The sequence below is a fragment of the Carassius auratus genome, chromosome 36, assembly GCF_003368295.1.
Source record: "Carassius auratus strain Wakin chromosome 36, ASM336829v1, whole genome shotgun sequence".
NCBI classification, from domain to species: domain Eukaryota; kingdom Metazoa; phylum Chordata; class Actinopteri; order Cypriniformes; family Cyprinidae; genus Carassius; species Carassius auratus.
The window spans coordinates 12426947-12439069 of record NC_039278.1 but is presented as its reverse complement, the minus strand read 5'-3'; the positions used below and the strand labels follow the sequence as shown (position 1 = coordinate 12439069).

The window sequence follows — 12123 nt, the reverse complement described above, 5'->3', positions numbered from 1 at the left end:
TTATATTTAAACACATCATATTTTTATTATTATTGTTAATATTAATAAATTTGAATAATTATTCTAATTATAATAATGTTACTGTTAATTATAAAATATCCATTATAAGATTATCAGAGCCTGCCCCTTCCCCTTCGGTACATTATTAAAGCTATGGCAGTTAAGTGCATGAAGTGTCCAACATTCTTTTTCTCTTTTTTTTTCCATCCCTTCTTCAGTAATTTGGTTATAAGTGCATCATCTGGGTATTTGAAGTGCACTTTTTCTTTTTGAAATTTTCAGTGTCAACACACTTCTTGCTACTACTACAAAACGTCATAGAATAGTGCATAAGTACGCAATTTGGGATGCACATACAGTACTATGTAATTTTTTAGACATGAGCTGATTTAAAACTGTAGACTCCATTTTGCTGTCACCGCAATCCGACTTGTCGGTGACCCTGTCAAATTTTACATCTGGACATACTTCACATTGTTCAGTTCATTTCCACAATCCTTCTTTCATTATTTAAAATCACACAGATCACAATTTCAATTAATTTATGCAACTATAGAAATAGAATGGACAAATATGTATAGGCCTACAAACTGCATGACACTCGTGGTGCTGATGAATTATAAAATTAAAAAAGATAACAACAGAACTGACTGTAAGCGACACAAAAAAAGTATATGCCCACAGAAGCATGCAGCTGAGATGACATTAAGAATGCAGCAGCTGGACTGATATTTCGTCTGATAGGTTCACTTCGATGCTGCGATGACGTCATCGCTTTTGGGACGCTATACCATAACGCCGGATGTACCTTTAGCTGGAAGTCCAAGGAAACCATCTGCTCTAGCAGATAAGACCCGGGAGCCAGGAACCAACCTAACATCGAAACTGTAGAACTTTAAGAAGGTGCTAGGAGAAAACCATCCTGCCGCAGCACAAAAATCTTCCAATGAGGACCCTTTGAAGAAAGCCTGAGAAGAAGCCCCTGCTCTTGTAGAATGAGCACGCACCCCTAGAAGTCAAGCCACGTGCCTCATAGGCCAGAGAGATAGCCTCCACAATCCAGTATGACATACACTGTTTGGTGACGGCAGAACCTCTGCTCTGTACAGGGGGCTTGGAATGTAATCCTTCTTGGCGATTGAGGTACGAAACAACTGCCATGTTGTCCATCCTGACAATGTGACAACCCCTCAGCTGAGGTGAAAACTGTTTGAGAGCCAGAAAGAATGCTAGTATCACCAAACGCTTTATGTGCCATCCACGGTGCTCCTCTGTCCAGACCTCACAGACTGGACATCCTTAATGGACCACCCCCCAACCCATAAGGTGATCCGTAATGATTGTCTTGTGACAACACAACATCCCCAGCTGGATTCCTATTTAAAGGAGCTGTGGTCTCATTCATAGGCTTAGAGCATAAAAGCCCTTGTGTGTCACTGTAATTCTGCAAAGTGACACAACACAGCCACAATAGATCTGTATGACACATGGATCGCTTTTATTTAGTTTTTCCTGGTTTATTCAAAATGTTCCCAAAATATGCAAACTATATTATGAAATATCTAATATTCTGATTCTGAAATATGTGTAAGTAAATATATATTTATACTTTTATATCAAACTTTTTATTTGATCTGTACCAGTTGATGGGCGCCGCCATGTTAGTTTGCGTTGAACCCATGCTGTGGGATTTACAACACACAAATTCATCACCGCCTCCCGAAAACACATAAAAGTAAGTCTGCTGTAAACTGGGAGAAGAGCATAGTAAATTTTAGTTACCTACAAAATCTGTATATGATATCAATAAAAACATGTCGTCAGATTATATTTGTAAGGATCATTATTGCCATTTCAGCAGACATCAACTGTAAATGTATGTTTTTGCTAGTACTCATGTGTATTTACATTTCTGAAACTTTAAATAAGAATTAAATGGTTGAAAATACTGTATATATGTGTTAATATGACAAGCGCTCAGCATGTCCGATCTGGCTCTGCACCAGTCAAAGCGCGAAAGTAGATTTAAATTTAGCAGTTGATGACATGACGCACTGAAAGTTCAAATCACACACTGGTGTGATCGTACACTTAAGGGACCAGCCAAGACTTATCACACCTGTGTGATCGTTCGCGTCAAAGGGGTTAAATGTTTTGGCTCTTGGGCAACCACTAAAACAGTTGCATGTGGAGCAGGCCCAATTGAATTACACTGAAAAAATGGCAATGGGCAGATTGTTCAATTTGCACAAATGCATTTCGTATTTCCTACATGATTATTTTGTTTCTCATCTAAACATATTTTAGTCTTGTGCCATTTATTTAATGCTGACGAATGTTCAACCTGTTAGAAATAATCATGTTTAAAAAGGAAAAACAGTTCACCATTTTCTCTCTTGCTTTGGATGGTGTAAGCTGCAAGTTATCATGGAACGCTAAAGCCTGAATGTAATTAACATTTTGAATTGAAATGCTATTGAGAATCAGTTAGTAGTCAGTTTTTAACGTATTTTCACTGAGGTAAACGTTTTTATGTAAGTTTCTGATTTCATGGAAAGGCAAAAGTTAGTGCAAATGTTTAACAGGAACAGTTACCTGTTTAACATTATGACTTTTATTAAAATTTTTCAAATTGTGTACATTCCTTAAGGCATATGTATTCGTATTTTATTCTGTGTATGACAACTAATTATTTTCAGGGAGGGATGGCCCAAATACTTTTGGGTGGTGTAACGTTAAGGGATATAACGTTAGGCCTACTTACAGAACGTTTAGGCCGTCTGGCTGAACTATGTATCTTTTAAACTTTTAAACTTGATCACAAAGAAAATACTTTTTTATTCTCTGTTTATTTCGAATTCTCTTTTAAAGAAAGTCATTTCACTTGGCCCCTTAATTGCAACAAAATGCTTTTCGGGGTGCAAACGGGGTGGGGGAGGGGATTTTACAGAACGTAATCGACTTAAATTGGGAAATACCAAAAAATCATAAAATGCATGCCACACTCAAATTTACTGTCATATTTCAAATCCGCACTAAAAATCTTATATGCTCTTGTGTTTTATGCTGGAAAATAGTTATTTCCGGTTCGCGAACGAATCGTTCAATTTAATCGGTTCTTAGTGAACCGTTTGAACCAGTTCACCAAATCGAATTGAATTGTTTGAAATGGTTCGCGTCTCCAGTAAGCATTAATGCACAAATGATTTAAGCTGTTAAACTTTTTTAAGGTGGCTGACACTCACTCTAAATCAAAATAAAACAATATCCCGGAGTAATTCATTTACTCAAACAGTACACTGACTGAACTGCTGTGAAGAGAGAACTGAAGATGAACACTGAGCCGAGCCAGATAACTAGCGAACACGCCCACTGCTGGAGCGCTTCTCGTTCTCGAGTCAAGAACCGGATGCATCGGTTGTCGGATCCCCAGTACACTGAACCAATTTTTGTATCGATGAGCTGATGATACTGCGCATGCATGTAATTTTACAAGAGGAGAAAATTAAATGTGTAAACTATCAAGACAAAACTTTTGCAAATGGTAATCTTCCAGGTCTATGGCGGTTAAAATAGCAAGTAATCCACAAATCACATGCGTGCTGGAAGCCTAGTCAGTACGAATCTAGGATAGACTAAGATCTATTAAAAACATTAACTACTGTTCACTAATGAAAGCTCATAGTAACCCTTACTGTTACAGTAATAATTTATCACTTTATTTTTTTAAGTTAAGAAGGAAATGTGCTCAATTCTCTAAAATCATTAGCCTACCTCTGAGAAAATGTTATTGCTTTAAAACTAATGCATTTTTTTCTTATATTTTACAGATATGAGATTCATCTAGTCAAGTGCAATTTGACTTGCAAATGCTCTATAGAAGTGGTGAGTATTTTTGTCAAACTACTGCAAGTATATTAGATTGACTTTTTTCTATTTTCAGTATTCCTCTCTATTAGGGCTGGGTAAAAAATATTGATTTCTCGATTTTAATCAATTCTCATTTTTATGAACCAATATCGATTCTTAAATACCAGGAATCTATTAGTCATCCTGTTTTCAGTTGATGAATGAATGGAACATTGTAGTGCACATCCCATCCAATAACTCACAATAATCTTTGTGCTTTGTCATAATTGATATGAAACAAAGTCTCAGATTTCAAATTACGTCCGTTTCCTTACTAAATTCAAAAACATAAATACCGTTTTGGCGCTGTGGCGTGAGTTCGCTCAGGCTCAGCTCAAGAGAAGCACATGATCTTAAACGATGACAGTTGTGTTGTAGTTGTTTTTAACTTTTGCCACATGTATTTACCATTTTGCAACACAGTGCAAAATGGGTTTTAGTGAGTAAGAATGTGTTTAAAGTTTTGCAAAAAGAGTGGATGAGATTTGCAAACAGTGTCTTAACTACCTGAACTTGTTTAAGGTTTTGCCTACAAAGTGACTGATTCGACAAATGGGTTTAGGCCACTGAGCACTGGGTTCAAAAAAAAGAGTTTAGTGTTTTAGCAGTTGTGAAATACTGTAAAAGAAGAGCTTTAGGTTTTGAATAACAGTGTGTATATGACATAATCAAAAATATAACATTAACCTAAAGGTGTTTACAACGTAAGACAAATGTTTGCTTTTGAAATATGTTTGTGATATTTTGACTCTAGTGTTCCATTTTGAAAGAGATGTGGGGCATTTTGCATCTTGTGTGTGCAATTCTTGAATTTGTGTGTTAAGTTTTGAAAAAAAGAGGAAAACTTTGGAAAATGTGTGTAAGCAGTTGAAAAAAAAAACTGTAATCAGTTACATTAATAAAGTAATTTAAAAAGTTACACTACTATTGCATTTTAAATAGAGAAACTTTTAATCTGTAACCTGTAACATTTTAAAAGTAAACTTCCCAACACTGGTCATGTGACAACACTTTAGCACACTACTCTGAAACATTTGTTGCTTATTGTATACTGTTTCACACACAATTCTTTAAAAAAAATTGTAGGCACACTGTGTACTGGGCGATAAGCAAGTATGCCATTTTGAACACAGCCACATATTCTAATCTCACACACTATTTAGGATGGGTAGTATGAACATTGGGATGCAGGGCCTGTCTTTACCCTCAGCATAATGAAGGACAGCTGAAAACAACAAGCTGATTGATTAACAGATTTGATTGGTCATCCAATAATCACAAATGATTCAAAAGTTAGTACAAATAGCACAGTATGTCTTAGTAAGTTAACCAAGCTGTAGAGTTAAGGGTTTTGTAATAACTGTGAATTTCTTGGCAGTTGCTTGAGAATTTACCATGGCGTGGGCAAAGGGTGTTTTACTTTACACAGTGGCTGTGATGTCACTAAGTTGTTGTTTAAGGGCTGATCCTGTGGCCTTTTTGGAAGCTAGTACTGTTTATGGAGCAGTCTCTGAAAACCCTGTCCGTTTTGGCAGACTTTTAATTGGTGGTCAAGGTTCAGTATCTTATAATAATGTGAAAACATCTGCATTGAGGCCAGCGGCACCAGAAGGGCACCAGTCAAATGAAGAAAGTAACTTGAGATACTGAACTTAAAATGAGATCTCTTATTATTCTTTGGAAGTGGGGACTGTTTAACTTAAGTTGTTTTCCCTTTTAAGCGTGGTTTCACCCTACTAGCACTAAATTGCACCGTCTGGGTTCTTCTGTGCAATGTAGCAATGATTCAATGATCTTGCACATTCCAGGACCGCGAATGCCACACTTCCTGGTTGACCGAGGTGAGGGGAATATTTTTTTTTTTTTTTTCTTCACCCATTAACTTAATTTCTCATCCATCAGGAGAGAAGTCACCAGTGCCTTTGTCTGAGATGCCAGCTAGCTGTGGCTTCTCACTGAAGCGTGCACGCAGGGATGTCTCTCTTGTTGCTCCATACAGGGGCTGTCATGTCAGACAACAGGTTAGTGTGATAAAAGTGAAAAGTGCTCAGTCTCTGTTCCATGTGACATAACTTTGTAAGCTTGTTTCTTTTGAAGACTTAATTTCTCAATCTAACAGGGTGCAAGATATATTCTGCCGCTCATTATAATGGGCAATCCAGTGCAAGTGTCTTGCCCTGTGAATCCTCCTCTCCCTACTGTGTCCTGCTTCTCCTCTGGCATGATCGTCAAATTTTGTGTCCGGGCAGAAAATGTTAAAGTTAAAGGCAAGTCCCCTAACTCTTTGCATTTAATCTGAGTTGATGCCTTTTTTTAGCTTGACCCTGGTTTTCTGCTTTCAGTTGATGGATCATGGCAGCCTCTTCTTCTGAAATACACCCAATGCTCATTCATGTTGGACACTACTGCTGGTCTAGTTGTCACTGCACCATTCACAGGAAGCTGTTGGGAAATAACCGTAAGAATGATCGACTTGACGTTCAAAGAATGTGTGGAATTTATTTTTCTTACAGTTTACTGGTTAACTTGTCTTCAGGATAATGAAAGGAGACTTCCTTTGATGTACGGTGACCGGGAAGTGACTCTTGCCTGTCCTCTGACACAGCCCACCATAACTCCAACTGTAGCCCCAACCACACCGCTCCGTGACCCAACTGACATGCAACAGATGTTTGGCCATTTCCCTCTTGGAGGACCCTGGCAGTATCCTCCATACCCTGGTGTACCTGCTACCCTGCCTCCCACTGTGCCACCTACGGCTGCTCCTCCTCAATATCCTTTCCAGCAACCCATGTACCCTCCCAAGTATCCCATGCCAATATTTGATCCCTTTCACCCTAAAGGTGACCCAGTTCCTCCCCCAGCAGCACAACCACCACAATATCCCTGGTACCAAAAGCTGCCTCCTTACATGACTGGCTTCCACAGCCCAGTAGAAGTGACCACCCCTCCAATGACCACAACTGCCCCATACCAGCCTCAACACCAGTATCCAGGTTATCCAATGTACCCACCGTTCTACGGTCAACTACCCATCAAGTCTGGGTCTCCAACTGTGAAAAACCCTCTCATGCCTCAGTATCCTAAAGCTTCAGGCTTTGGTCCCCGCAGCCGTAAGGTACGGTCTTCTCCTGCATTATCCTCAGTCAAGTGGTTACCTATGAGACCCGTAGACTGAGCAGATGAGTGTATTCTGAAGTGGCATTCCTCTTGACACCAGAATGAACTGACCTCATTAGCTTGCTTTGTGTAAGCCTAATAAAGGTTTGAATTAAAATATTGTGGAGTTTCTTGATTGCACAGGAATGTCTCTTTGACCGTGTCGGTCTCCCATTCAGTTCTGCTGCGGAGAAATCCTTAATGATCTAATTTTGTTTGTGAATATAGTTCCAGTTAACTGCTGTAACCGAACTAATGTGTGCCCTGAGCAATGCAAAGAAGAGTTTTGTAGTAGTGTGCTTATTTCATGGCTCATCTGATGACCGACTGATTCAGAGAAATCAAAGGAGAACTTGGTAGTTTATCAGAACATTATTGGTCATTAAGTCACTTAAAATCCTCAACTATGCTCAAAGGATCCGCTCCCATTTTGAGGTTTTACGAAACACTTGTGTAATTGCTTTGGGCTTAACTAAATATTATATGTAGTCTGACCAATCTGAAGGATTTTAGAGATCTTGTTAACTTGTAGACCCTCTTACTGAATTATCAACACAAGGAAGACTCGGGTGTAATAAAGGGTGTTTTATTAATACACAAATTTCACAATTTGATTTTCATTGCTGAATTAACTCTTCCACAGCATTCTAATTTGAGATGCACCTGTATATACTACTGTAAATGAAATTTGTCCACTTTAATGTATGCAATCAGTATACTCTTTTGTTACCTATCTGATATTTATTTTTATACTTCTCTTGTAATATCATCTACTTGATCTACTGTAATTCATAAAGCTTATTTGGTATTTAACTTAATTCATTTATTTTATGTTCTATACTAAGACATTGAGCTGCCAAACAATTCCTGAATCCCAATAAAAGGTTTTTGTTAGTGTTCTGAATTGATTTCACCATTGATGTTCACTGGGCAGGGGAAGTTGTCTGTGTATTTGTACTGTAGGTTTTGTCATATGAAGACAAAGTTTGCTATTGATAGAAGTAAGGGTTGTTGCCATACTGTGCGCTAAGTTACACTGTTCTTAACAGTTGTGGTCTACTGTAAGGGCTAAAATCTAAGAGCTAAGATAAGTTGTTCTAAGGAGAAACAAGGAACAAAAAGTAGATTTGGGGAGTTTGAAATAGCAACGATGACGAGAAGCTTAGTGGCCCCCATCTTCTGCAACAACTTCAGTACCTTCACCTTCCTCTGTTTGCGTGTTTTCAGACCAAGGACCTTCTTGGTGCTCAGGAGTTCACCGTTCACCAGTGCTTCATATTCAAGACTGTGAAATGGATCCAATTCCTTTCTTCCCACTGAAGCATGGCCCAGGGACTTGCACATTACCAAATGACTGCTCCTATTTAGTAGTTTTTCATTACACTTTTCTATACTTTTGTTAAATAAAATAAATGCACACAGACTGAAATAGTTTAAGCCTTTGGTTCTTTTAATTGTGATGATTTTGGCTCACATTTAACAAAATCCCACCAATTCACTATCCCAACAAATTATAATATGGTGACATGCAAATCAGCTAATCAACTCAAAACACCTGCAAAGGTGGATGGCTTGAGGTTGAGTCACTTAACAGCAAATTTCCATTTTTGAATGAACTATCCCTTTAAGCCTGCATGTTTAGTCTGTATGACAAATATTATAAATGTTATAAATGTTATTAAATAAAGGCTATTATGTGTTGTAATGTGTGTGATTTAGTGATTGATAGACACCAGATAATACTTTTCTTAAACACAATATAAAATATAATAATCAGATCCAGAGCAATTTCTTATGATGCCCTAATAATAAATCTTAGTTGAGGTAACATATGAAACACATGGATGGTTAAATTTGAGTAAATTTTGTAAAGGTGGAGCCAACTAAAAAATAACAATTCAGGCAACCATTTGTAGACAGAAATTGACTGAATATAAAATTTCTATGGACATTTTTACAAAATAATAATTTAAAAGCTTTAAAAATATTTACAGTGTGTGACCATTTCTTCTTCTTTTTCTTCTTGTGTGAGTTGTGGCAGCTTAGACACTTCAAAGGTGTATTGCTGCCCTCCTCAGTTCATCTAGAGAACTCCATCTCATAGATTAAATTCTCAAATAATTGTGTATGAACATTGGGACCCAGTGCCTGTTTTAACCCTCAGCATAATGAGCCACAGGTGAAAACAACAAGCTGATTGATGAACAGATTTGATTGGTCCCTCAGTGATTCAAACGTGAGTACAAATAGCACAGCATTCTCAGCAAACTTAATAAGCTGTAGAGTAAAGGGTTTTCCAATAACTGTGAATTTCTTGGGGTTTGCTTGAAAACGTACCATGCCTTGGGCAAAGGGGATTTTACTTTTTACGATGGCTGTGGTATCACTTTGTTCTTCTTTAAGGGCTGATCCTGAGTCTCTTTTTGAAGCTGGTGCTGCATATGGAGCAGTCCCTGAAAACCCGGTCCACTTTGGCAAACTTGTAATTGGCAGTCAAGGTTCAGTATCTTATAATGGTGTAAAAATATCCCCACTGAGGTTAGCAGAGTATGAAGGGCACCAGTCAAACGATGAAGGTGACTTTTGAGATCTCAAACTTTAAATGAGACCCTTTCTTTTTAAAGTAGGGACTCTAACTTAACTTGCGTTCTTCTCTTTAAGCTTGGTTGCACTCAGCTAGCTCTAAGCTGCACCATCTGCATTCTTCTGTGCAATGTAGCAATGACTCAATGATTCTACGTATTCCAGGACCGAGAGTGCCACATTTTCTAATTGACCGAGGTGAGGGTTGGTTGTTTGGGGGGGGTCTTTTTTTTAATTTTTTTTTTTATTAATCTAAACCATAAATTTCTCAACCATCAGGAGAGGAGTCACCAGTGCCTTTGTCTGAGATGCCAGCTAGCTGTGGCTTCTCACTGAAGCGTGCACGCAGGGATGTCTCTCTTGTTGCTCCATACAGGGGCTGTCATGTCAGACAACAGGTTAGTGTGTGTGTGCTGAAGGTGAGAAGTGCTGTCTCGGTTCCATCCATGAGATGCCTTTTGTGAGTTTGTTTGGAAGGTTCTTTTTCCATCTCCTAACAGGGTGCAAGATATATTCTGCCACTCATTATAATGGGAGCTCCAGTGCAAGTGTCTTGCCCTGTGAGCCGTCCCCTCCCTACTGTGTCCTGCTTCTCCTTTGGCATGATCGTCAAATCTTGTGTCAGGGCAGATGATGTTAAAGTTAAAGGCAAGTCCTCTAATTCTTTGCAGTCGTTCTAATCGTTGATCCGACCTATAGCTTGACTCTGGTTCTCTGCTTTTAGTTGATGGATCATGGCAGCCTCTGCTTCTGAAGTACGCCCAATGCTCTCTTACATTGGAGACCTCTGCTGGTTTGCTGTTTATCATTGCACCATTCACCGGAAGTTGTTGGGAAACGACTGTAAGAAGAACTGAGTGACTTGTCGTTCGATGTGTGGCTCTATTATGATACTCTACGGTTTACTTGTCTTCCTCAGGATAATGAAAGGCGACTCCCTTTGATGTACGGTGACCAGGAAGTGATTCATTCCTGTCCTCTGACACAGCCAACCATAACCCCAACTGTAGCCCCAACCACTCCGCTACGTGACCCAACTGTCTTGCAACAAATGTTTGACCATTTCCCTTCTGGAGGACCCTGGCGGTATCCTCCATACCCTGGTGTACCTGCTTCCCTGCCTCCCACTGTGCCAACTACAGCTGCTCCTCCTCAATATCCTTTCCAACAACCCATGTACCCTCCCAAGTATCCCATGCCAATATTTGATCCCTTTCACCCTAAAGGTGACCCAGTTCCTCCCCCAGCAGCACAACCACCACAATATCCCTGGTACCAAAAGCTGCCTCCTTACATGACTGGCTTCCACAGCCCAGTAGAAGTGACCACCCCTCCAATGACCACAACTGCCCCATACCAGCCTCAACACCAGTATCCAGGTTATCCAATGTACCCACCGTTCTACGGTCAACTACCCATCAAGTCTGGGTCTCCAACTGTGAAAAACCCTCTCATGCCTCAGTATCCTAAAGCTTCAGGCTTTGGTCCCCGCGGCCGTAAGGTACGGTCTTCTCCTGCATTATCCTCCGTCTATGGGTCTCCTAGGTAACCACTTGACTGAGCAGATGAGTCGATTTTGAAGTGGCATTCCTCTTGACACCAGAATGAACTGACCTCATTAGCTTGCTTTGTGTAAGCCTAATAAAGCTTTGAATTAAAACATTTTCGTGGAGTTTCTTGATTGCACAGGAATGTCTCTTTGACCGTGTCGGTCTCCCATTCAGTTCTGCTGCGGAGAAATCCTTAATGATCTAATTTTGTTTGTGAATATAGTTCCAGTTAACTGCTGTAACCGAACTAATGTGTGCCCTGAGCAATGCAAAGAAGAGTTTTGTAGTAGTGTGCTTATTTCATGGCTCATCTGATGACCGACTGATTCAGAGAAATCAAAGGAGAACTTGGTAGTTTATCAGAACATTATTGGTCATTAAGTCACTTAAAATCCTCAACTATGCTCAAAGGATCCGCTCCCATTTTGAGGTTTGACGAAACACTTGTGTAATTGCTTTGGGCTTAACTAAATATTATATGTAGTCTGACCAATCTGAAGGATTTTAGAGATCTTGTTAACTTGTAGACCCTCTTACTGAATTATCAACACAAGTGTAACGGATATATTATTTTGAAAGAAGTTTATTTTTGGGATACTTTTATTTTGGCGAGTGGTCCGCTTTTTGCGCATGCTGTAATTGCAGCAGGTGTAGACGAAGAAGAGCGTGATGTGGGTGTGTCGCACACGGAAGTGAGTGCAGCGTTGTGATCGAGAAGCTCGTTCGATAAAGTTGATTCAACGGAAGATTATCGAGGCTTACGTCGAGTAAAATACAACTGCACTAAGTGAAGGTGTGGAAAGTGACCCGCGGCTCATAGAAGTAAATAGATTTTTTATCCCCTCGTGATGTGTGTTGGCTGTTAGAGTGACGCAGTTACGTAACGTGAAGGCCACTGAGATTGTGAGTAAGCTTAGAGTGA

General features: G+C 39.4%; 2 protein-coding genes across 2 annotated transcripts; both read left to right on the top strand.

Annotated features, from left to right (window-relative positions):
* Positions 1-5226: 5226 nt before the first annotated feature.
* On the top strand, positions 5227-7186 carry LOC113055276 (proline-rich protein 36-like). The gene is made up of 6 exons (XM_026221451.1): positions 5227-5542; positions 5631-5750; positions 5812-5930; positions 6029-6176; positions 6252-6367; positions 6446-7186. The coding sequence occupies exons 1-6, from the start codon at positions 5305-5307 to the stop codon at positions 7085-7087; spliced, it is 1383 nt and encodes a 460-aa protein (XP_026077236.1). The 5' UTR covers positions 5227-5304; the 3' UTR covers positions 7088-7186.
* Positions 7187-9327: 2141 nt separating this feature from the next.
* On the top strand, positions 9328-11313 carry LOC113055275 (proline-rich protein 36-like). The gene is made up of 6 exons (XM_026221450.1): positions 9328-9644; positions 9730-9849; positions 9931-10049; positions 10152-10299; positions 10376-10494; positions 10571-11313. Exons 1-6 carry the CDS (start codon positions 9407-9409, stop codon positions 11198-11200), a joined length of 1374 nt encoding a protein of 457 aa, XP_026077235.1. The 5' UTR covers positions 9328-9406; the 3' UTR covers positions 11201-11313.
* Positions 11314-12123: the final 810 nt, after the last annotated feature.

Coding starts and splice junctions, on each gene's coding strand:
- LOC113055276 (XM_026221451.1), top strand. CDS start 5,305: ATGGCGTGGGCAAAGGGTGTTTTACTTTACACAGTGGCTGTGATGTCA. Junction 5,543..5,630: donor GCACCAGTCAAATGAAGAAA/GTAACTTGAGAT, acceptor TTCCCTTTTAAG/CGTGGTTTCACCCTACTAGC. Junction 5,751..5,811: donor ACACTTCCTGGTTGACCGAG/GTGAGGGGAATA, acceptor CTCATCCATCAG/GAGAGAAGTCACCAGTGCCT.
- LOC113055275 (XM_026221450.1), top strand. CDS start 9,407: ATGCCTTGGGCAAAGGGGATTTTACTTTTTACGATGGCTGTGGTATCA. Junction 9,645..9,729: donor GCACCAGTCAAACGATGAAG/GTGACTTTTGAG, acceptor CTTCTCTTTAAG/CTTGGTTGCACTCAGCTAGC. Junction 10,050..10,151: donor GCTGTCATGTCAGACAACAG/GTTAGTGTGTGT, acceptor ATCTCCTAACAG/GGTGCAAGATATATTCTGCC.